Genomic DNA, 23223 nt, shown 5'->3' on the forward strand with positions numbered 1-23223 from the left:
GAGCTTCAAGATAACTTTTTAATATATCCTTGACCAAGCAGTTATAGCCTTCAGCTATTACACTAACATTACACTTCTTATATTAACACAGAATTTTTAATGCATACTTACTAGCCTGCTTTAATAAAAATTAATTCCAATAACAATAACACTGGACATGGCACAGAATGAAGGTGTTTTAGTGACCACGCACAGGGACTCAACTTTAAGAAGGATGCAGTCATGTTTTATTTCCCACCAGGGCAACACACACACTTTTCACAAAGGTAAATAAACTCTTAGGCCAGGACCAGTTTTACAAGGCATTGTTCTGCGGGGCAGAAGCCCCCATCTCCCAACCCCCTTATTAGCACCCATCTAAAACTACCAGTATCATGAAGTCCAAATAAATGTCTACAAGCTGATTGAATCTATATCTAAATCACAATGTATTACACTCAAGATAGAAACAAAACTTGATTAATGGCATAGCAACCATTTAACAGAAATCTGAAAAGGCTTTCTCTCTGTAAATACCTCAAGAAAGGTTACATGGAACAGCACAGTGTTGAAACTTGAGTTTCTTCCACAGGACCCATAGTACAATTTAACTCATAATTGCTTTAGGTGGACTAATAGTTTACCTAAGCCCTGGCTTCAGCTGGGTAAGAATCTGTCATCCCATGGAAAATCTTTACTAATTAAATAAAACTGAGAATGAGTTATTCTAGTGGAAACTAATATATAGCATCTGAGTTGAGTCAAAAGAGATAGATTAATCAACGGGTAAAACAAAAAAAGAACAAAAACAAAGAATTTTATTTCCTAAACTCTACACTGAATGAAAAACAATTTAATTAAGTTTTTTGCATTGGAATTTAAAATATATCTGGGTAGCTCATTTGCATACTCACATCCTTATAACCTAAGGTTATGAAAATGACATCAAGCAAGATATTAAACCTCCTTGGGGCTCAGTCTAACCCTATCTAAAATAAGGAAATTATGGGCCAGATGACTCCTAAGATAATACACAGACCTAATTCTATGTTTGTAGTAGAACCTAGAAAGACACACAGTAAAGCCTAACATTTCTGTTGGGCTTTAAAATGTAGATAAGAAATTATTATTGAAATGGTCTTACACCCCACCATTAAAAAAATGTAAGCCAATTACAAGTCTCAAACAAGTCACTTTTTATCTTATCAATGTGGCCCAAATAATTTTTTTCCTTTGAATATCTCATTCTAGTCCAATCTTCGATACTGGATTTTACTCCCACTAGAAAAAAATCTAAATGTCAGTGGCCCCAAACAGGAAGATGCGGATATCTGTTTTCCATTGGGCTTGTGATATGAGCAAAGCATAGAAACTAGAACAAAGTAAAGAATAATCATTTTCAGTTAAGTTGTTCGTAGTGATTCTGGACATCTACCACAAAAAGCATATGGGTCAAGAGGAAGAAATGTCATCACAGATGTGGTCAGACTTCCATAACGAGGAAGTAGGTGTTTTCCTGTGTCCAGCCCAGTGGGAGGTCTGGAAGGTCTCGTCAGTGTCTCAAAGTAACCAGTGTGTCACGAATTAAGATGAACAGAAGTAAACTAATAATTCTCTTCAGTGAAAACCAGATTCGATTTTATGAGTATGTTTCTTTTAGGGTTCTGCTTTCTGCATCTTCTTGGGATTTGAAATAAACTCCTCTAATATACATATGTACCTCCAAACCAGCAAATTAACTTCCATTAGTTCAAAATTTTAATTAGTTTTTGATTGAAGGCCACAGCACAGTCCTAAAGAACTCAACATGGAATAGACTAGAAACAGGATTTCTATTTGCAATCAACCTTTTATATGATCATTCATGATCTTTGATTACACCAGGCGCCACATTTCCCCTACTATAGACCCTTCACAGCATTGGAAGGATGGCATGCATTCAGGAGACAGCCAAAACTGATTTTTAAATCAATGGTGATAATCAGTTGGAAGAATTAATAAATTTTTAAACAAAAATATTTAGGCCTCTAATCACCTTGATTCTAAAGCAGTGTCCCGTCTAGTACAACAGGAAAACAAGGAACAGCATTAGCATAGAGAAAGAGAGATGTCCCAAACCAGGATTTAGAATAAAAAGGCATTCCCGTAAGACATGAATAAAGCACAGATAATTTCAATAATGTACCATAATGAGTGATTACACTATTTTTCTCAGTCAATATGAGAGAACTATAGAACCAAAACTACCACGAAGTACTTACCAGCAAAAATCTATTTTCTCATTGAAAAGTTTTATAAGCAGAAGTAATGACTACCATTTGACCAATGAATTTCAATATAAATATTTTTAAAATATAGGCTTAAAAGCTAAGAAGCAATAATAAGGAGGAACAAAGATGCTTGTTTATAAAATGATATATTATATTTGATAAATGGATGTTATATAAATATACCATCTCATCATACACAATTATATTTTAGCTACTACACAATAAAGTAACATTAAACTTTTAAGAATTAATTTGAAGGTAAAACAAAACATATGTGTACTCCCTTTCCTTTAGCATCTCAGTGCTGTGCAAATGAACCTACTAATCAATAAACCATGATATTAAAAAGATCTTGGCTTCTTTTTCTCAGCCTGCTTAAAAACAATAATCTACATGTTTTTAATAATTCCGAGTCGTGGTCCTGGAGAAGAATGCCTAATCTGAATTTAAAATTTCAAATTAACATGCTCTTTAAATAGTAGTTGTTAGCCTATGTGCTAACCTACCATATATCTTACTTGACTGTGAATATTTAGAGATCCGCTCTATGCATCTAATAAGATGTGAGTTATCCAAGTGAAAAGAAAATACCTGGTGTGGGAAGACACACAGTTAGCGTCTCCCCACAACTAGGGCACCTGCCGGCCACTGGTAGGGGACTCTGATGCCCAAGGAGACAGGAGGAACCCCAAAGTGAACTGGTAGGATGAAGGGGAACTGAGGGGGGAGGAGAAGTGGAGGCCAGACAGGATCGACACCCCTGAAGCTGGGGAGATCAGAAGAGGCAGGTGGGAGAGACTCTCAGGGAAGAGCAGGAAAAGAGCGGAGGGCAATCGCCTCACCCACTCGGACCAGGGAGCCTGTTAAGCTGCCAAGCTGGTACCCCCCACCCAAAGCCCCATCCAGGCCGCGTGGGTCCTGGGGGCATAGGAGGGAGGCCAGGGAGATCAGGAGAGGAGGCGGGAGGGGCCCTCCAGGAGGAACGGGAGAGGAGTGGAGAGGTTGATTGCCCCACCCACTCGGGCCAGGGGAGCCTGCTGAGCTCCCAGGCTGGTCCTCTGCCCTCCAAGGCTCCCCAGCCCGGCCGAATTGGTCCTGGGGGCTTAGAAGGGAGGCCAAGGAGATCAGGAGAGGCAGGTGGGAGGATCCCACCGGGAGAAGTGGGAGAGGAGAGGAGGGCGTTTGCCCCGCCTACTCAAGCCCAGGAAGCCTGCTGGGCTCCCAGGTGAGGTCCCCTGCCCTCTGAGACCAGGGCTGGGGGGCACTCCTGGGCCCCTTCTGTTCCTTGAGCCTAAGCCCCACCCCCAAAGCTGCCAGGGCCTTTTCCAGCCCTGTGGGTCCTGAGCATTGGCCCCGCCCACCACTCAAACCTCTCCCTTGCTTAGGCCCCGCCCTTCACAGCCAAGGCCTTCTCCCCGCTCCCCCACTCTTTTTTTCTTTTCCCTCCTCCTCTTTTTTGCTATTGTGGTACTGATGTACCTTCTGGTTGTTGATTCATCTATATTTTTATTTTTATATTCTTCCTAATGTATCTATCAGTTTCCCAGTCTAATTTTATTTTTTACTTTGTTATTGTTCTTTTTTTTTTTTTTGCCACCCCAGGCATCTTGCAGGATCTTGGTTCACGAGCCCAGGGTCGGGTGGAAGCTCCTGCAGTGGGAGCTCTGAGTCCAAACCACTGGACTAACAGAGAACCTAAGACCCCAGGGAATATTCATCAGAGTGAGCTCTCATGGAGTTCCTCATTTCAGCACCAAGACCCAGCTCTACCCAACAGCCTAAAAACTCCAGTGCTGGAAGCCTCAGGTCAAACAACCAGTAAGACAGGAACACAATCCCACTCATAAAAAAAAAAAAAAATTAGATGACAGAAAAATACCTCACAGATAAAGGAGCAAGGTAAAAACCTACAAGACCAAATAAATGAAGAGGAAATAGGCAATCTACCTGAAAAAGAATTCAGAGTAATGATAGTAAAAATGATCCAGAATCTCGGAAATAGAATGGAGTCATGGATTGAGAAAATACAAGAAATGTTTAACAAAGATCTAGAACTACAGAAGAAACAAACAGAGATGAACAACACAATAACTGCAATGAAAAATACACTAGAAGGAATCACTAACAGAATAACTGAGGCAGAAGAACGAATAAGTGAGCTGGAAGACAAAACGGTGGAAATAACTGCCACACAGCAGAATAAAAAAAAAATATGAAAAAAAATTGAAGACAATCTCAGAGACCTCTGGGACAACACTAAACGCACCAACAATCGAATTATAGGGGTCCCAGAAGAATAAGAGAAAAAGAAAGTGTCTGAGAAAATATATGAAGAGAGTATAGATGAAAACACCCCTAACATGGGAAAGGAAATAGTCACCCAAGTCCAGGAAGCACAGAGAGTCCCTTACAGGATAAACACTAGGAAGAACACACCAAGACACATATTAATCAAAGTAAGAAAAATAAATTCAAAGAAAAAAATATTAAAAGCAGCAAGGGAAAAACAAAAAATAATATACAAAGGAATCCCCATAAGGTTATCAGCTGATTTTTCAGCAGAAACTCTGCAGGTCAGAAGGGAGTGGCAGGATATACTTAAAGTGATGAAAGAGAAAAACCTACAACCAAATTACTCTACCCAGCAAGGATCTCATTTAGATTCGATGGAGAAGTCAAAAGCTTTCCAGACAAGCAAAAGCTAAAAGAATTCAGCACCACCAAACCAGCTCTATAACAAATGCTAAAGGAACTTCTCTAGGTGGGAAGCACAAGAGAAGGAAAAGACCCACAAAAAACAAACCCAAAACAGTTAAGCAAATGGTAATAGGAACATACATATTGATAATAACCTTGAATGTAAATGGATTAGATGCCCCAAACAAAAGACACAGACTGGCTGAATGGATACAAAAACAAGACCCATACCTATGGTGTCTACAAGACACCCACTTCAGACCTAGGGACACATACAGACTGAAAGTGAAGGGATGGAAAAAGATATTCCATGCAAATGGAAATCAAAAGAGAGCTGGAGTACCAATACTTGTATCAGATAAAAGAGACTTTAAAATAAAGACAGCTACAAGAGATATGGAGGGGCACTATATAAAGATCAAGGGAATCAATCCAAGAAGCAGATATAAGAATTATAAATGTTTATGCACCCAACACAGGAGCACCTCAATACATAAGGCAAATGCTAACAACCATGAAAGGAGAAATCGACAGTAACATAATAATAGTAGGGGACTTTAACACCCCACTTACACTGATGGACAGATCACCCAAACAGAAAGTAAATAAAGAAACACAAGCTTTACATGACACAACAGACCAGATAGATATAACTGATATGTATAGAACATTCCACCCAAATGTGACAGAATACACTTTCTTCTCAAGTGCACATGGAACATTCTCCAGGATAGATCACATCTTGGGTCACATATCAAGCCACGGAAAATTTAAGAAAATTGAAATCGTATCAAGCATCTTTTCTAACCACAATGCTATGAGATTGGAGATCAATTACAGGAAAAAAAAACTGTAAAAAATACAAATACATGGAGGCTAAACAGTGTGCTACTAAATAACCAAGAGATCACTGAAGAAATCAAAGAAGAAATTTTAAAATACATAGAAACAAATGACAATGAAAACACGATGACCCAAAACCTATGGGGCACAGCAAAAGCAGTTCTAAGAGGGAAGTTTATAGCAATACAATCTCACCTCAAGAAACAAGAAAAATCACAAATAAACAATCCAACCCTACACTGAAAACAACTGGAGTAAGAAGAACGAAGAAAACCCAAAGTCAGTAGAAGGAAAGAAACCATAAAGATCAAAGTAGAAAAAAATGAAACAGAAATGAAGAAAACAGTAGCAAAGATCAATAAAATGAAAAGCTGGTTCTTTGAGAAAATAAACAAAATTGATAAACCCTCAGCCATACTTATCAAGAAAAAAAGGGAGAGGGCACAAATCAATAAAATTAGAAATGAAAAAGGAGAAATCATAATTGACTGTAGAAATACAAAGGATTATAAGAGACTACTACAAACAACTCTATGCCAATAAAATGGACAACAACAAAGAAATGGACAAATTCTTGGAAAGGTACAATTTTCCAAGACTGAACAAGGAAGAATTAGAAAATACAAACAGACCTATCACAAGTAATGAAATTGAAGCTGTAAATAAAAATCTTCCAACAAACAGAAGTCCATGACCAGATGGCTTCACAGGCAAATTCAATCAAACATTGAGAGACCAGCTAACACTGATCCTTCTCAAACTCTTCCAAAAAATTGCAGAGGGAGAAACACTCCCAAATTCATTCTGCGAAGCCACTATCACACTGATACTAAAACCAGAAAAAGTTATCACAAAAAAAGAAAATTATACAACAATATCACTGATGAACTAGATGCAAAAATCCTGAACAAGATACTAGCAAACAGAATCCAACAGCACATTAAAAGGATCATACACCATGATCTACTGGGATCTACCCCAGAGATGCATGGATTCTTCAATATATGCAAATCAATCAATATGATACACCACATTAACAAATTAAGGAATAAAAACTATATGATCATCCCAATAGATTCAGAAAAAGCTGTTGACAAAATTCAATACCCATTTATGATAAAAACTCTCCAGAAAATGAGCATAGAGGGAACGTCCCTCAACATAATAAAGGCCATATAGGACAAACCCACAGCAAGCATCCTACTCAATGGTGAAAACCTGAAAGCATTTCCTCTAAGATCAGGAAAAAGACAAGGATGTCCACTCTCTCCACTCTTATTCAACATAGTTTTGGAAGTCCTAGCCACAGCAATCAGAGAAGAAAAAGAAATAAAAAGAATACACGGCTTCCCTGGTGGCACAGTGGTTAAGAATCCGCCTGCCAATACAGGGGTCACGAGTTCGAGCCCTGATCCGGGAAGATCCCACAGGCTGTGGAGCAACTAAGCCCGTGTGCCACAATTACTGAGCCTGTGCTATAGAGCCCACAATCCACAACTACTGAGCCCGTGTGCTGCAACTACTGAAGCCTGTGCGCCTAGAGCCTGTGCTCCACAAGAGAAGCCACCGAAATGAGAAGCCTGCATGCCATAACTAGAGTAAGACTGTGCACAGCAACAAAGACCCAACGCAGCCAAAAATAAAAATAAATTTTGAAAAAAGAATACAGGGGCTTCCCTGGTGGCACAGTGGTTGGGCGTCCGCCTGCTGATGCAGGGGGCGCGGGTTCATGCCCTGGTCTGGGAGGATCCCACGTGCCACGGAGGGGCTGGGCCCGTGGGCTGTGGCCGCTGGGCCTGCGCGTCCGGAGCCTGTGCTCTGCGGCGGGAGAGGCCACAGCAGTGAGAGGCCCGCGTACCGCAAAAAAAAAAAAAAAAAAAGAATACAAATTGGAAAAGAAGAAGTAAAACTGTCACTGTTTGCCGATAACATGATATTGTACATAATAAATCCTAAAGATGCCACCAGAAAACTACTAGAACTAATCAATGAATTTGGTAAGGTTGCAGGATACAAAATTAATACACAGAAATCTGTGGCATTCCTATACACCAACAATGAAAAATCAGAACGAGAAATTAAGGAAACACTCCCACTTAACACTGAAACAAAAAGAATAAAATACCTAGGAATAAACCTGCCTAAGGAGGTGAAAGACTTGTACTCAGAAAACTATAAAACACTGACGAAAGAAATCAAAGATGACATAAACAGATGGAGAAATATACCATGTTCTTGGATTGGAAGAATCAATATTGTGAAAATGACTGTACTACCCAAAGCAATCTATAGATTCATTGCAATCCCTATCAAACTACCAATGGCATTCTTCACAGAATTAGAACAAAAAATTTTACAATTTGTATGGAAACACAAAGGACCCCAAATAGCCAAAGCCACCTTGAGAAAGAAAAACGGAGCTGGAGGAATCAGGCTCCCTGACTTCAAACTATACCATAAAGTTACAGTAATCAAGACAATATGGTGTTGGCACAAAAACAGAAATACAGATCAATGGTACAGGATAGAAGGCCCAGAGATAAACCCATGAATACATGGGCACCTAATTTACGACAAAGGAGGCAAGAACATACAATGGAGAAAAGACAGCCTCTTCAATAAGTGGTGCTGGGAAAACTGGACAGCTACATGTAGAAGAATGAAATTAGAACACTACCTAACACCATACATAAAAATAAACTCCAAATGGATTAAAGACTTAAATGTAAGACCAGACACTATAAAACTCTTAGAGGAAAACAGAGGAAAAACACTCTTTGACATAAGCCACAGCAAGATCTTTTTTGACCCACCCCCTAAAGTAACGGAAATAAAAACAAAAATAAACAAATGGGACCCAATGAAACTTAAAAGCTTTTGCACAGCAAAGGAAACCATAAACAAGACAAAAAGACAACCCTCAGAATGGGAGAAAGAAAATATTTGCAAATGAAACAACAGACAAAGGATTAATCTCCAAAATATACAAACAGCGTATGGAGCGCAATCTCTAAAAAACAAACAATCCAGTTAAAAAATGGGTGGAAGACCTAAGCAGACATTTCACCAAGGAAGACATACAGATGGCCAAGAGGCACATGAAAACATGCTCAACATCACTAATTATTAGAGAAATACAAAATACAAATCAAAACTACAATGAGGTATCACCTCATACTGGTCAGAATGGCCATTATCAAAAAATCTAGAAACAATAAATGCTGGAAAGGGTGTGGAGAAAAGGGAACACTCCTGCACTGTTGGTGGGAATGCAAATCGATACAGCCACTATGGAAAACAGTATGGAGGTTCCTTAAAAAACTACAAATAGAACTACCATATGACCCAGCAATCCCAGTACTGGGCATATACCCTGAGAAAACCATAATTCAAAAAGACACATGTACCACAATGCTCACTGCAGCTCTATTTACAATAGCCAGGACATGGAAGCAAACTAAGTGTCCATCGACAGTTGAATGGATAAAGATGTGGCACGTATATACAATGGAATATTACTCAGCCATAAAAAGAAACGAAATTGAGTTATTTGTAGTGAGGTGGATGGACCTAGAGTCTGTCATACAGAGTGAAGTAAGTCAGAAAGAGAAAAACAAATACCGTATGCTAACGCATATATATGGAATTTAAAAAAAAATGGTACTGATGAATCTAGTGGCAGGGCAGGAATAAAGAGGTAGACATAGAGAATGGACTTGAGGACATGGGGTGGGAGGGCAAAGCTGGGGCAAAGCGATAGTAGCATCCACATGTACACACTACCAAATGTAAAATAGTTGGCTGGTGGGAAGCAGCAGCATAGCACAGGGAGATCGGCTGGGTGCTTTGTGATGACCTAGAGGGGTGGGATAGGGAGGGTGGGAGGGAGGCTCAAGAGGGAGGGGATATGGGCACATGTGTATGCATATTGCTGATTCGCTTTGTTGTGCAACAGAAACTAACACAGTATTGTGAATCAATTATACTGCAATGAAGATCTATTAAAAAAAAAGAAAATTACATACCTTACTTGACTATGAATATTTAGAGATCCACTCTATGCATCTAATAAGATATGAGTTACCCAAGTAAAATTAAATTATATTTCATAGTTTTATGGACCTCCTTTCTATTCTGAATAGTTCTAGGTATCATGGTAATTGTGTGCATATGATGTTTTCTCTGAAACCAGTAATAATGAGAGATGTAGTGTTCAGAAATTGCTGACATAAAACCACACTCTTGAATATCCTCATCTTAGGAAATTCACACTAAAGTATTCAGAGTAAAAGGACATGATATCTGCAACCTACTCACAAATGGCTTAGAATAAAAAAATATATGCATATATATATATATGTATGTATGTATGTATACATGTAAACAGACTGATAAAGCAAATGTTAAAAGTTGATGAATCTGGAGAAAGAGTCAGCAGTTCTCCATAATATTTTTGCAACTCTCCTGTAAATTTGGAATCGTTTCACAATACCAATTTTTTAAAAACTCTCTCCAAGATTCTAACTAGTAAATTTATGTCTAAGTGACTTACTAATTGAAATAAACCTATTAAGAGTGAATTTTGTCCAATAATTTTACTGCTGTGTAGATAGTCATCAATAATGCATGGGTATGTACCACTATAGGCATGTATAATAATATCCAGGAAGGGTACACTTTAAAACCCAAAAGACTAGAAATAACCCACATGTCCACTGGCAAATGAATGCACTGTGATATAGTAAATGCAATACTATCCAGCAATAAAAATGAATGAACTGAAGTGCACATAAAAATAGGAATGAATCTCATAAATTAATTTAGGTGAAGGAAGCCAGATATAAAAGAATTTATGCTGTATCATTCCATTTATAGAAAGTTCAAAACCAGGCAACACTAAACTATGGTATTTGAGGTCAGGATGTGGGGTAGAGATTCGGTGGGAACATGTGAGGAGCTGAAGGTGTGCTGGTAGCATTCCATGTATTGACTGGGTTGGGGTGATGTGGGATGTTCACTCTGTGATAATCCATGGAGCTGGATGCTTACGATTAGCGTACTTTTTTTTTTTTTTTCCGGTATAGTTTTTAGTGATTAGTGTACTTTTTAATGAAAAATGTTAAGTGTCTTTTTGGTTTATTGATTCTATGCTGTCAAATTACAAAGCAGCATACAAAAAGTAAACAAAAACATGCCAGAAATTGATCTCTGATTTTTAGAACTTCTCAGAGACAAGAGAACACTACAAAGTACAGAAAATACGATGATTTTTAATGATCCTATAAACTTAAAAGTTCTCCACATGTTTAAATATAGCATTTCAAATAAGATCACTGCAAAGTTAATTTTTTTTCAATACAAAACTAAATATTTGGACTTCCCTGGTGGCGCAGCGGTTGAGAGTCCACCTGCCGATGCAGGGGACGCGGGTTCGTGCCCTGGTCCGGGAAGATCCCACATACCGCGGAGCGGCTGGACCTGTGGGCCATGGCCGCTGAACCTGCGTGTCCGGAGCCTGTGCTCCGCAATGGGAGAGACCACAGCAGTGAGAGGTCTGCGTACCACAAAAAAAAAAAACAAAAGACCAACAACTAAATATTTGTCCTCTGACCTCAATATCCTCCTATTAGAATGAGGCACAGAAGGCTTAAGGGGTGCTAGGCACAAGAATGATACATACATCTAGGCAGAAACTACCGAAGATGAACATATAACCATACATTAAAAACTATAAATAATCTTTTTTTTAAAAGTCACTGCTTTTGTACTCTATAACCTATTCACAGCTAGTCTTTGACCTTCTTATGGCTGTTCCTAATTGTCACCTCAGGCATGGTTCTATTTCTGGAAGGAAACAGGGATTCTCCAGATGTTCACTTTAACATAACAACAGGAAATTGCAGATGGGTGTCATTGAAAGCACCGTATTCTTAATAAGTAGTACTATGGAGATGAGGCAAACTGACATTTTTATATGTGTACATCCTCAGTTCTCTAAATTCATTGCATATTCCATATACATTATGCTATTTTTATGGCTATCTTCTTTTAAATCTTCTCCCATAAGGTTGTCGCTGAAAAACTCTTTAAAATTGTCTTCATCAACTTTCTTCGCTAGCAATTCAGTGTTTCAACATAATTTTGTACTAATTCAGAGGAAGGTTCAGATTCAAAATTTTATTAATCCAATATTAATCATCTTTCTTGGGATGAAAAAAATGGACACACATGGACAAAAGATATTCAGGGATAATTCAAGGGTTATTCTAATTTAACTAGTTACCTGTGGGTTACCTAATTATATGCTAACTTTTTGGATTCCCTAAGTCTAAAAGAAAGGAGGTCAAAAGAATACCCAAGAAGATTTTAGTGGCACACAGGCTAGTTGATAGCATGTATTCCTCTCCCTGACTGCAAAAATTGCCAATTATCGAACAATAGAAACAACCCAAATATCCATCAGCAAGAGAGTGGATAAATTCTGGTGTATTAAATGGAATACTATACAGCAATAAAAATGAATGGCTCAAGCTACACATAAAAATAGGAATGAGGGCTTCCCTGGTGGCGCAGTGGTTGAGAGTCCGCCTGCCGATGCAGGGGACACGGGTTCGTGCCCCGGTCCGGGAAGATCCCACATGCCGCGGAGCAGCTGGGCCCGTGAGCCACTGCCGCTGAGCCTGCGCGTCCGGAGCCTGTTGCTCCACAAGGGGAGAGGCCACAACAGGGAGAGGCCCATGTACCGCAAAAAAAAAAAAAAAAAAAAAAAGGAATGAATCTCAGAAGCTTCTAAGCCAACAACAACCCCTTGAGAAGAATTCCCAAGTTAATCCACCCCATTCCAAAGGCTAGAATATCCCACTGAGAATTTGCATGATCAGTAAGATTTCATAATTTCAAAAAATTTTAAAGGCAATTCTTAAAAAATCACTATATTTAATTTTGTGTAGCTATAAGAGCAAGGAATAAGATTGAATAGGCTACACGTTTTCGATTCTGGGGACAAAAAACAAAGCAAAATCAAATATCTACAAGATTCAAGAGCTCCCTCATGTTGTCTGAAAGAGTTGCTATCGACATGATCCTCTACCCATTATGTGTCTTACACTGCGATTCAGAAAAGAAGGTCTATGTCATTGAAAAAATAGAGAAACGTCTAGGAAATATTCTATATACTTAAAAATAAAGATATATCATATCCATTACTTTAGCATAGTTGTTTAAATCAGTGGCTTTTGGGTTCCATAAGATATGTCCAGAGAAGCTAAGAACAAAAGGCCTGATCAGGGGAGGTTTGCTTAGTATGTGTTAGCACCAGGTCTTGCCCCAAACAAAACAAGGCTTAGACTCTGGGGCCAAAGGCAAAGAAACACACAAACAGTACAAAAAAAATAATCCCTAAAGTAAGATAATCATGTCATCAAAAAGCTCTGAAACACTGGTTTTAAAAGTTTTCTTCAAATTAATTGGAAATGAAACCAATATATTAGAAACAGGTTAGAACAAGCACAACATACGGATGCATTCATGTCACTCTAAAGTTAATTAGCCACTTCTTAGTAACATATCAGTATATCACTGCAGAAAATGTTGCTTTGCAAACAAAGGACACTGATCTCACCTGATTTCATTTTCATACTGTGGGGACAGTCTACCTGAATTCTGGTAAAAGTTTTTCAGGAAAGAGGGGGCAGTGACGGAAGGGGCAGAGAAGGAAGTGTGAAGACTTGGAAGACTGGAGGAAGAATTACTCTCCTTGTGCATGCGCCGAACTGATGAAAAGATGCTGGGTACAGAAAATACAGCAAATTTGTCTTAATTTACATTTTGGCACAATCTTCATTCACTATGAAATAGCATATACACAGGTTCTCGCTATTAATGTAATCAGGGCTGAATTTATATGGAAGAAAACTTATATGCATGCAGTTCTCTATTAGATGACTGTGACCTAGTTCATTGTCCACAAACTGAATTCCTCATCTATGCAGCGTGTCTAAGCATATGTGTTTGTCTCTAAAAAGCTCTTAACAATTTTCGGACAAAAAGTGTTTGTTTTGACACGCAAAAGATACTTCAAGGGGGAAAAGTAGGAAAGCACAAATAATTACAGGAAACAAGTTCCAGAAGGAAAAACTGATTATCAGTAGTTCAAAGACTTAATTATTTTAAAGATATAAACCCTTCTAAAAATTTAAGAACAACATGTTTGGTTGTTGTAAGTCATCGTAATCATAATACCTTTGGCTTAACAAACGTTAATGTCCATGTTCTTTTCTTGCAGCCTGTGGAATTGTGCAGCCATGGTTTTATCTGAATCCCTAAATCTACAAAGTTTTTTTCCCAGAAGATTCTTTTCATAGCAAGTTTTTACCATGATATAAATAGCATCTTTTCATATGGACAGAAATTCTTTGAGCATATACTTTATGCAATGTGGAAAACATAAGGAAAAACAGACATCATTAATAGTTTAAAATAATTAATGTTTTAAATTCTTGAAAATAATTTTTCCTGGAAAAAGAGACTTAATGTCTTGGGTAAATATAAATGATCATTAAAAATTTTCATATATACATGAATACTTAATCCTTTTTCATAAAAGAAAATCTGAGGATAATTAGTTCTATTAATTTACTTTATTTTTATATATCCTAAATGTTTTATTTTTTAATATCAAATTATTCAAAAAACAACAATCAGCATTCAATTGCATCCTTAAAAGAAATGCTGGTAAATTTGATAACAACTAATATAAAAATTAATCTTCTTTTTACTTAGAGTTCTGTTTTTTTTTTTTTTTTTCTCTCTGACTGGAACCCCTATCAGACCATTTCCTGAACCAAACTCATAGGTAACGAAGAAAAACAAAATTAGTTCTAGGATATAAATTCTGATTTGTACTACACGGTAAGAAGTATAATCATTTTACAATTCCAAATTTACCCCCTTTATTATCTCTTACCAAATGCCAAATGATTTTGTTAAATATTTTTTAAATACCATGCAAGATAGTTTCTAATGGATACCTCCTGTCAATTATGGTATATGTATTCTTCTTTGTAAACATCACTTTATTCTAGATAAAATTTTTAACAATTTTCACATTTGGCTTTAATTTATTATGAAATAAAACACAGCCAATTTTTACCTCATGTATAAAGGTAATGTAGGTGATTTTTTTAACCCCTGTGCTTACAGGAAGTTCTGCTATGTTATCTGCAAATTTGCTGACTGTTTCATGAAAGCCATCGTCAAAGAGACACTGAGGAACATGCGTTGTCAGAGGTTTTTCAGACAAAACAACTGCCTGATATCTTGTTTTCTCCATTTTTCTGGGGAAAAAAAAATATATTTCCATCCAAAATGCTTTAACTCTTCTCTTTCGGGGTGCCTTAAAGCTTGCCTGTTTCCCTTAGTAACGAAGGTTTTTATAATTCCATTTATTTTTCTGAAAACTAAATGTTGGCTACAGCATGAAGTCACAATAACTCTTGACTCCACGGTGGTCAGAAGAGAGTGACAGGAGAATTTTGTTCCAGCTTCTGGAGAGAGGTTTGGACTCACCTGCACTGTTCGCTGGAGCTATGCCTCAGAAGAGGGGAGCGAAGCCCGTGAGCCTTCCCATCCTGTAAATTCAGCTTTCTCTTCGTGCTGGAAGGTGGGTGGCTGAACGTGTGGGCCCGTCTTCGAAACTGCGGGGAGTCAGAATCCTCTTCAGGGAACGTCTGCCAAGCTGAGGACAGTGGGGAAGCTGGTGGGGTCCCTGGCGGGGAGTCTCCTGGGGAGCAGTCCTGAAACGCAAGAAGTCAGGCCTTTCTTTCCTACACCGATCATGGCAGACCTGCTCAGAAGCAGAGCTCAACCGTGACAGGGTGCCTCTTCTTCCTCCTGAGTCATGACAAACTGTTGTAGCTTTTTTTTGTTTTTTGTTTTTTTTTACTCAAACCACGCTGAAGGCTGATCACTATCGCCACAACCCATTTCTTCTGATAAGCAGCTGTAAGACAGCATCCGTAAAGGTAGGCCAGAAAGTGAAAGGGATGATAAGAAGAGGTATTCTTTCCCCTAACCCTTTGTGGTAAAATGCTCTACAGCTACTGTACTGTTCTCACTGTTGCCAGAAAGATGAAAAGAAATCCTGACTGAAAGAGGGTGGAGTCTGTATTTACGTATCTACTGATTTCCGTGACATATCGGTTGCATGTTTCCTGTACTGTCAAAACAATATCACAACGCTTAAGTGTCCAAGTCTCACGGCAAAGATTTCAGGGAAATAAAATAAAGCCTGTTAAGTATCTTCCCTCACCATGGATGCTTCTATCTAACTACGTGTTCCCTGAGGTAAAAATGTTTTAAAAGACACGAAAAACAGGAAATGAATGAAAAGTGAGCTATGCCAGAATGCCTCTCATATTGCATGGGTAGACATCATAAATCTTTCAATTTAGACAAGTATGCTGTTTATACTTTCCAGAACAGGCTCCACTGTTGAAATGTTTAGCTTGATAAACTTTGGTTAGGGCTAATCGACTCATAACTGGACTAAGTCCTCAATTCTACCAACAGAAAGTTTAGTGAACATATTTTAATATTTTCCATTAAAAAAAATAGGTTGCATTTGCCTCAGGTTACATGTTACAGGAAACAGGAAACCAAACCTACTGAGAATTGTCTATGAGATAAAGAAGAGCCTAATGTTGCAGTTAAAAGGGTTAAATATGGGGGAGGGGGAAGTAATAAGAGGAGAGAAAAAAAGATAAAAAGATCACTGTATAAGTGCAATAATCATACGGCTCCTTTTTCTATGGCCCTGGATCAACAGTTGCTCAAATATTGTCCCCAAAGTATACTATCTCCAAACAGTAAAAAGCCTGACAGAGCAGAGTCAGACAGCAAGGGATGTGTTCTGTCCCAGCAAGAGAAATCCTCAGTTGAATAAAGAGCAACATGCTAATAGCCAGAATCTTCTTTAAAATAATAAAGGCTCAAGGGCTCCCCTGGTGGCGCAGTGGTTGAGAGTCCGCCTGCCGATGCAGGGGACACGGGTTCGTGCCCCGGTCCGGGAAGATCCCACATGCCGCGGAGCGGCTGGGCCCGTGAGCCATGGCCGCTGAGCCCGCATGTCCAGAGCCTGTGCTCTGCAACGGGAGAGGCCACAACAGGGAGAGGCCCGCATACCGCAAAAAAAAAAAAATAATAATAATAAAGGCTCAAATAGTTACTTTTTAGAAGTCATAAAGAGTTCATAACAAAATAACTAAGCACGCATATTATCATATTAGTGTTGGTTTTTACCAAGTTGCAATAGTAGGCAAAAAGGAAGCTCTGCTTAGATACCTTCTCTGAAGCAACACTGTTGGATCGTTCAAAGCTGTCCACACTTCCAAGCCGACCTCTCATTCTGTTAGCTCCCTGAGTGAAGAGAATAAAATTCAATCGTTCATAGGGTTTGGATTTTTACTTGAAAACTATAAAAGGCAGTTGCCTCTTCATGTCAGCATTACATTGATCCTTTTGGGGTTCAATCAAATTTGTTGGCAGTATTAACAGCCATTCCAGCATGGCAAAGAGAACTGTCTGCAATCTACTTCCATTACTTCTAAATCACCCATTAGATAACCAGATATTCAGACCAAGCTTACTGAAGTGACTTTGGTTACAAAGTCAAATATTATTCACCCATAACATCAGTGAGAGTCCCATGAACTTGGTGTCACATACAGATAAACACCCATGTGGAAAGTACAGCACAAAAAACCACAACAGTTATAAAAGAAAATGGTTTAATACATACAACCTCCCTACAACCTAGATCATAATTTACATTATAGGATTATAATAAACACAGGTTTAAAAAAGAAAACTGCATCCTAAAATGTATGGATTTAGCTTCATTCATTATTCCATAATGCAAAACTACTTCAATAAAGTCTCTCTAGAAGATTAGATAAAAGTCCGCTTCAATAATGGTGAATTGGTTCTCAATTTTCTTTTCACACAGTTCTTTGGTGATGATCTAAGTAAATAACCAAAGCGATCATCTCATCTATTTCTCTCTATACTTCATGTAGGAAGAAACTGAAGCCAAGTATTGAAGGAAAGAAGATGGAAAGGCTGGTTAGGAACCACACTTATGATGTTAAGTGGCAATCACCAGCCCGCTCCTTCACATGCTGAATCCCATTCCCCAAAAGCAAACACTTGAAATTACTTATATCAATGCTTCTGTTATTCAACTTACATTCCTATTCCTTAATCTTTCCATTTTAGGCACTATCCATTGACTTCCTACTCTGGAAGATGAGACTTTAGGATTCTCACTTCATTACCCATCCCCATACACACTTCTCTCTTCCCCTCTTCTCTCAGTAGAGTTATACCACGTGTTGGTTAAACCAATGTTTTGTGCTTAGATTTTTACAACCTTGTAAATACTGTTTGCACCTGAGCTACATATTTTACTACTAATACAACTCACATCTTGTGCAATTTGTTCTTCATAGAGTTAACAACTACCTCAGTAATCACCAGTTTATTACTACTACTAATTTATTTATCATTAATCTATTACCAATAAATCTCAATATGGTCAAACATTACATAATCCATTAATTGCATATTTCTTTCTTTGAGTACCCATTTTGGAGATCTCTGTCTTCCTGCCCCAGTCTGGACTGGTAGCAATTTAGGTTTGCTGAATAGATGTTTCCAGTATTATCCTTCACCATCAACCTAGAAATTTCCTTTGATGCTATTCTATGTTGGAATTTCTGCTTCTTTGAGCCCATGTCTTCCTCTTTTTTAGTTTACTTCCTCATTTTGGTGGAACATATACTCCAGGTGCTTTCTGAGAACAGGAGACTTGGAAGTAAATTATTTTTTCATTTACATGTCTGTAAGTGTCTTTGTTCTATGCTTATATTTTATTAATAGTTAGGCTGAATATACAATTCTGCCTGGAAACGTGCCTTCAGAATATGTAAACATTGCTCAACTGTCTTTCGGTACAGAAGTCGAATGTCATTGTGATTCCTGAGCTGTATGTGTGCCCTGCTATTTCTCTCTGGAACAGAATCTAAGTCAGTCTTTCTATTGTGCATCTTCAGAGCCCATTACATTTTGAAACATGTCCATCAGCTCTAAGAAAACTTTTAAATGATTTCTTTGAAAATTTCTGCATGCATTTTCTTTCTGGAATGCCTACCATTTGGCTTTTGGATCTCCAGATAACTTTTAACCTCGTTCTCTTATTTTCTTTTTCTTTGTCATTTTGCTTTACTTTCCAGAAGTTGTTGGAAAGTTGTTTGCTTTACTTTCCAAAGTTGTTTTTTTTCAACACTAGTTTCCTAGCCTTCTACTGAATTTTTCTTTTTATGTCCACCGTCAGAAAGTTGTAGGAGTTCTTTCCTGTTCTCCATGGACTCTTATATTTATGGTATCCTACCTTGTTTCATAGAAGCAATATTTATTCTTACCTATGTATATCAATTATAGTTTTCTATTTCCGGTGGCTCCCTAAATAACAACTATATCAATCATAAAACAAATAGCTGCATCTATACTACCGAATGCTTACCACGTGCCATGTACTATGTTAAATATTTTACCATGCATTACCCCCTGCATTCCCACAACAATTCTAATGAAGTAGGTATAGTTTTTTGGTTTAACTTTACAGATAAGGAGACTGAAATTCTTACAGATTAGGTTGCCAATGTTTACACAGTTAAAGGACAGAGGAGCAATTTGAATTCAGGGAGTACAACTTTAAAGTGAAGTTCTTGAGCTCTCACTCCATACTACCTCCTGAAGAGAGAGCTTTGTGAAAAGTAGAATTACAAATAAAACCAATTAACCTACATTGGTTAAGGGTTATTTTGCAAATGTCCCAGAACTTGATGAAGGCTCTTTCAGTTCTTCAGTTCTATACTATAACCTGACATACTTCCAGCAATAAACCATACATTTAGCTGATAAATTACTGGGTTCGCGTGTGTGGAAAAGAAAAATGGCCCACGTTGCTTTCTGTTATTTTTTAGCTTTTACTTACATGCCAACCTGCCTGGTTATCTCAGACAGGTTATTTGGTCACAATAGAGAAAGCAGTCAGATGGATATCAAACAACTTCCATCATTAGAAAAACACTTAGATGACACATATTACTCATAGGAGTGTTTTATCCATGAGTTTTTCTTACACACAAAGAAAAATAAACCTACTTTAAAATTATACTCTACCAAAATCATTAATTCACACACTTCAACAAGTGAGGACAATGGCTATTACTCTGAAGAGAAAGTGAAATGAGGACTTACTCTTCTTTTTTTTATAAATTTATTTATTTTTGGCTGTGTTGGGTCTTCGCGGCTGTGTGCAGGCTTTCTCTAGCTATGGTGAGCGGGGGCTACTCTTCATTGGGGTGCGCGGGTTTCTCACTGCGGTGGCTTCTCTTGTCGCGGAGCATGGGCTCTAGGCGCACGGGCTTCAGCAGTTGTGGCTCGAGGGCTCTAGAGCGCAGGCTCAGTAGTTGTGGCGCACAGGATTAGTTGCTCCACAGCATGTGGCATCTTCCAGGATCAGGGCTCGAACCCGTGTCTCCTGCATTGGCAGGCGGATTCTTCATCACTGCACCACCAGGGAAGTCCCTTGATGACCGTTTTCTAATGACTTACACTTTATATTAGTGAATATTTCTCTTTTAGAACTATAAACATATATTAATAAGTATATTAGGAAATGTTCCTCTTTTGGAAAGCTTCAATTTAAGAAAAAGCAACAGGGACTTCCCTGGTGGTGCAGTGGTTAAGAATCCACCTGCAAATGCAGGCGACACGGGTTCGAGCCCTGGTCTGGGAAGATCCCACATGCTGTAGAGCAACTAAGCCCATGCGTCACAACTACTGAGCCTACGAGCCATGTCTACTGAAGCCCACATGCCTAGAGCCCATGCTCCGCAATGAGAAGCCTGCACACAGTAACAAAGAGTAGCCCCCGCTCATCGCAACTGGAGAAAGCCTGCGCACAGCAACGAAGACCCAACGCAGCCAAAATAAATTAATTAATCAATTTTTTTTTAAAAAAAGAAAAAGCAACAAACAACCAGAATACAAGACTCTGTCTTTTCACCTTTGCGCAGATAGCTTTTTCAGTTTAACTATATTATGATTTGGTAATGCATGTGTCAAGCCTTTTGCCTTGGACCCACTTTTTAATTGCTAATGAGCTAAGCTTTAAAGCATTTTAAAAATGTATCCTGTTTCATAAACAACTATAGTTAGTTAAATAAAATATTCTGACTTTTAAAAATAGCAGCAGTTATGAGCCAAACTATGAGTGGAGTGTCAATTTTCTCCTATGTCACTCAGAGAGAAAAAAATAAACTGACAAGTTTCAGAAGTACGCAAAAACCCTTTACTATGTAACCTTTGATACAACATGGGTAGCTGCCAACCTTCTCAAGAAGTCCATTCTGCTGCATATGGTGCAAGTAAGACCTTGTTAGGCCTAAGACCTTGTTAGGTCACATAATTTGTGGTACTTACCAGCACTTTGGGACACAAAAGCTACAGTATCCACCTTGACCAAAACAGGTTGGCAGTGCCCTTGCTGAAAAGTCATTACAGCCATACAAAGCTATGTAAGCAGTACTTCAAAGTCAGCCGTGCACGTACTGTGCAGAATGCCAAGGTACTCAGTGGGATAAAGAGCGTCACACTCTAAATACCCTCGTGTCCTTTTATAAATGACAGAGGTTTCAGAGCTTACCACTGCTGTATGTACCAGCTCATACCTACAGTGTGATATTTTCCTAATATACTGACATTATACCCTCACGGTAATATGACCTAAGCAGGTATGAGTATGCCCGTTTCACAAATGGGGAAACAATGGCTTAGAAAAGGTAAATAATTTGTAAATAAAGGTAAATAAATATAAAACCTGCTAGGGCCAGATCTGGAAATCGGATCCTCTGACCACCTACGTAAACGATCTTTCTACTAAAATTCTCACTGAACACCATAGGAGAGAAGGAGAAAAGGAGGGAGGGAAGGAATGAGCGAGAAAGAAAGAACATAACTGATTTATAAATTTTGAAGATGAGGAGGTAGGAAAAGTTTATGGAAAGTTGCATTAACACACTTCCGACAAATCTTCTAGAGGCTCTTTTCCTAAATTCTGTTTTCTGCTAATAAAATAATAGCATTGTCAAATGACCATGCTTGCTGCAAGGCTCTTGTTAGAATTAACAAGAATCTCAATCATCAACAGAAATTACCCATAAAAGTATTTTGAGTTCTAGCAAAGAAATAAAAATAAGAACACCAGACATCACAAGTCACTGTGTCCCAATGTACTACTGCACTTGACTTTCTTGCTTTTAACACTTTTGAAGATAACAGGTACTTATTTTGTAGACTGTATCTCAATGTGGGTTTGTTGATGTTTCCTCAAGATTAGATTCAGGTACTGCCCCTTTGGCAGGAATACCACAGAAGTGCCACTGTGTTCTTTGTATCAGTGGCACAGGATTTCAATTTGTGCCATTGCTGAAGATGTTCAATTTGATCATTTGATTAAGGTGGTGCCTGCCAGCTGTTTCCACTGTAAAGTTACTGTTTTCCCCTTTGTACTTAATAGGTATTAATTCTACCCAGTAAATATCCTGAGCATGATCAAATTTCCAATGTATTAATTTATTTTTCCTATCAGAATAGACTTATAGTTTCCTATCTTATACAACAAGTCACTATCTGTTGCTATCATTTATTTTGACACTCATTGTCTCAGATGTCACCAGTGGAAGCCCTTCAAGGTTTTTATGTCTTTGTGACATCCTGTTACCTTTCTTTGAGTATTCCCTTACTACCTAGAACACCACGATGCTCTGGACTTACCTTCTACATTCCCTATAGTTCTGGAACTAGCCATTTCTCCCAGGATCATGGTTCCTTCTTAAAGAATGAGATATAGAAACCAAAATCTGAGTGCCAGGGCTTCCCTGGTGGCGCAGTGGTTGAGAGTCCGCCTGCCGATGCAGGGGACACGGGTTCATGCCCCGGTCTGGGAAGATCCCACATGCCGCGGAGCGGCTGGGCCCGTAAGCCATGGCCGCTGAGCCTACGCGCCCAGAGCCTGTGCTCCGCAATGGGAGAGGCCGCAACAGTGAGAGGCCTGCGTACCGCAAAAAAATAAAAAATAAGAAAAAAATCTGAGTGCCAGACCTAAAATCTGGGTCATCCAACCAGGCTTAATTTATTATCTGGCATGTATAGGAAAGCTGTTCTCAGCTCCTATCAGTGGACAAAGTCAGGGACCGTAGGTACACATTTACTGACACACGCATATATTAACACATATACATTACATAGAACATAATATATGTAATTCTATTGCTCAAAATAGAAAACCAAGATTCCATACTGCTACCTC

At 38.5% G+C, this 23223-nt stretch overlaps 1 protein-coding gene across 5 annotated transcripts in view; it reads right to left on the bottom strand.

Moving 5' to 3' along the window:
* TBC1D4 (TBC1 domain family member 4) overlaps window positions 1-23223 on the bottom strand; it is a 247335-nt gene that overhangs the window by 33254 nt on the left and 190858 nt on the right. For 3 of the 5 annotated variants that reach the window (XM_060288241.1, XM_030838657.3, XM_060288240.2), the window contains exons 9-12: window positions 17130-17204; window positions 15357-15583; window positions 13411-13575; window positions 2015-2038 (exon numbers count right to left, since the gene is read on the bottom strand). In XM_060288241.1, coding sequence (XP_060144224.1) covers window positions 2015-2038; window positions 13411-13575; window positions 15357-15583; window positions 17130-17204 — 491 coding nt within the window. The remainder of the gene's footprint in view (window positions 1-2014; window positions 2039-13410; window positions 13576-15356; window positions 15584-17129; window positions 17205-23223) is intronic. The other 2 variants (XM_060288239.2, XM_030838656.2) reach the window with 2 other exon arrangements.

This window comes from Globicephala melas, chromosome 18 (assembly GCF_963455315.2).
Source record: "Globicephala melas chromosome 18, mGloMel1.2, whole genome shotgun sequence".
Classification (NCBI taxonomy): Eukaryota; Metazoa; Chordata; class Mammalia; order Artiodactyla; family Delphinidae; genus Globicephala; species Globicephala melas.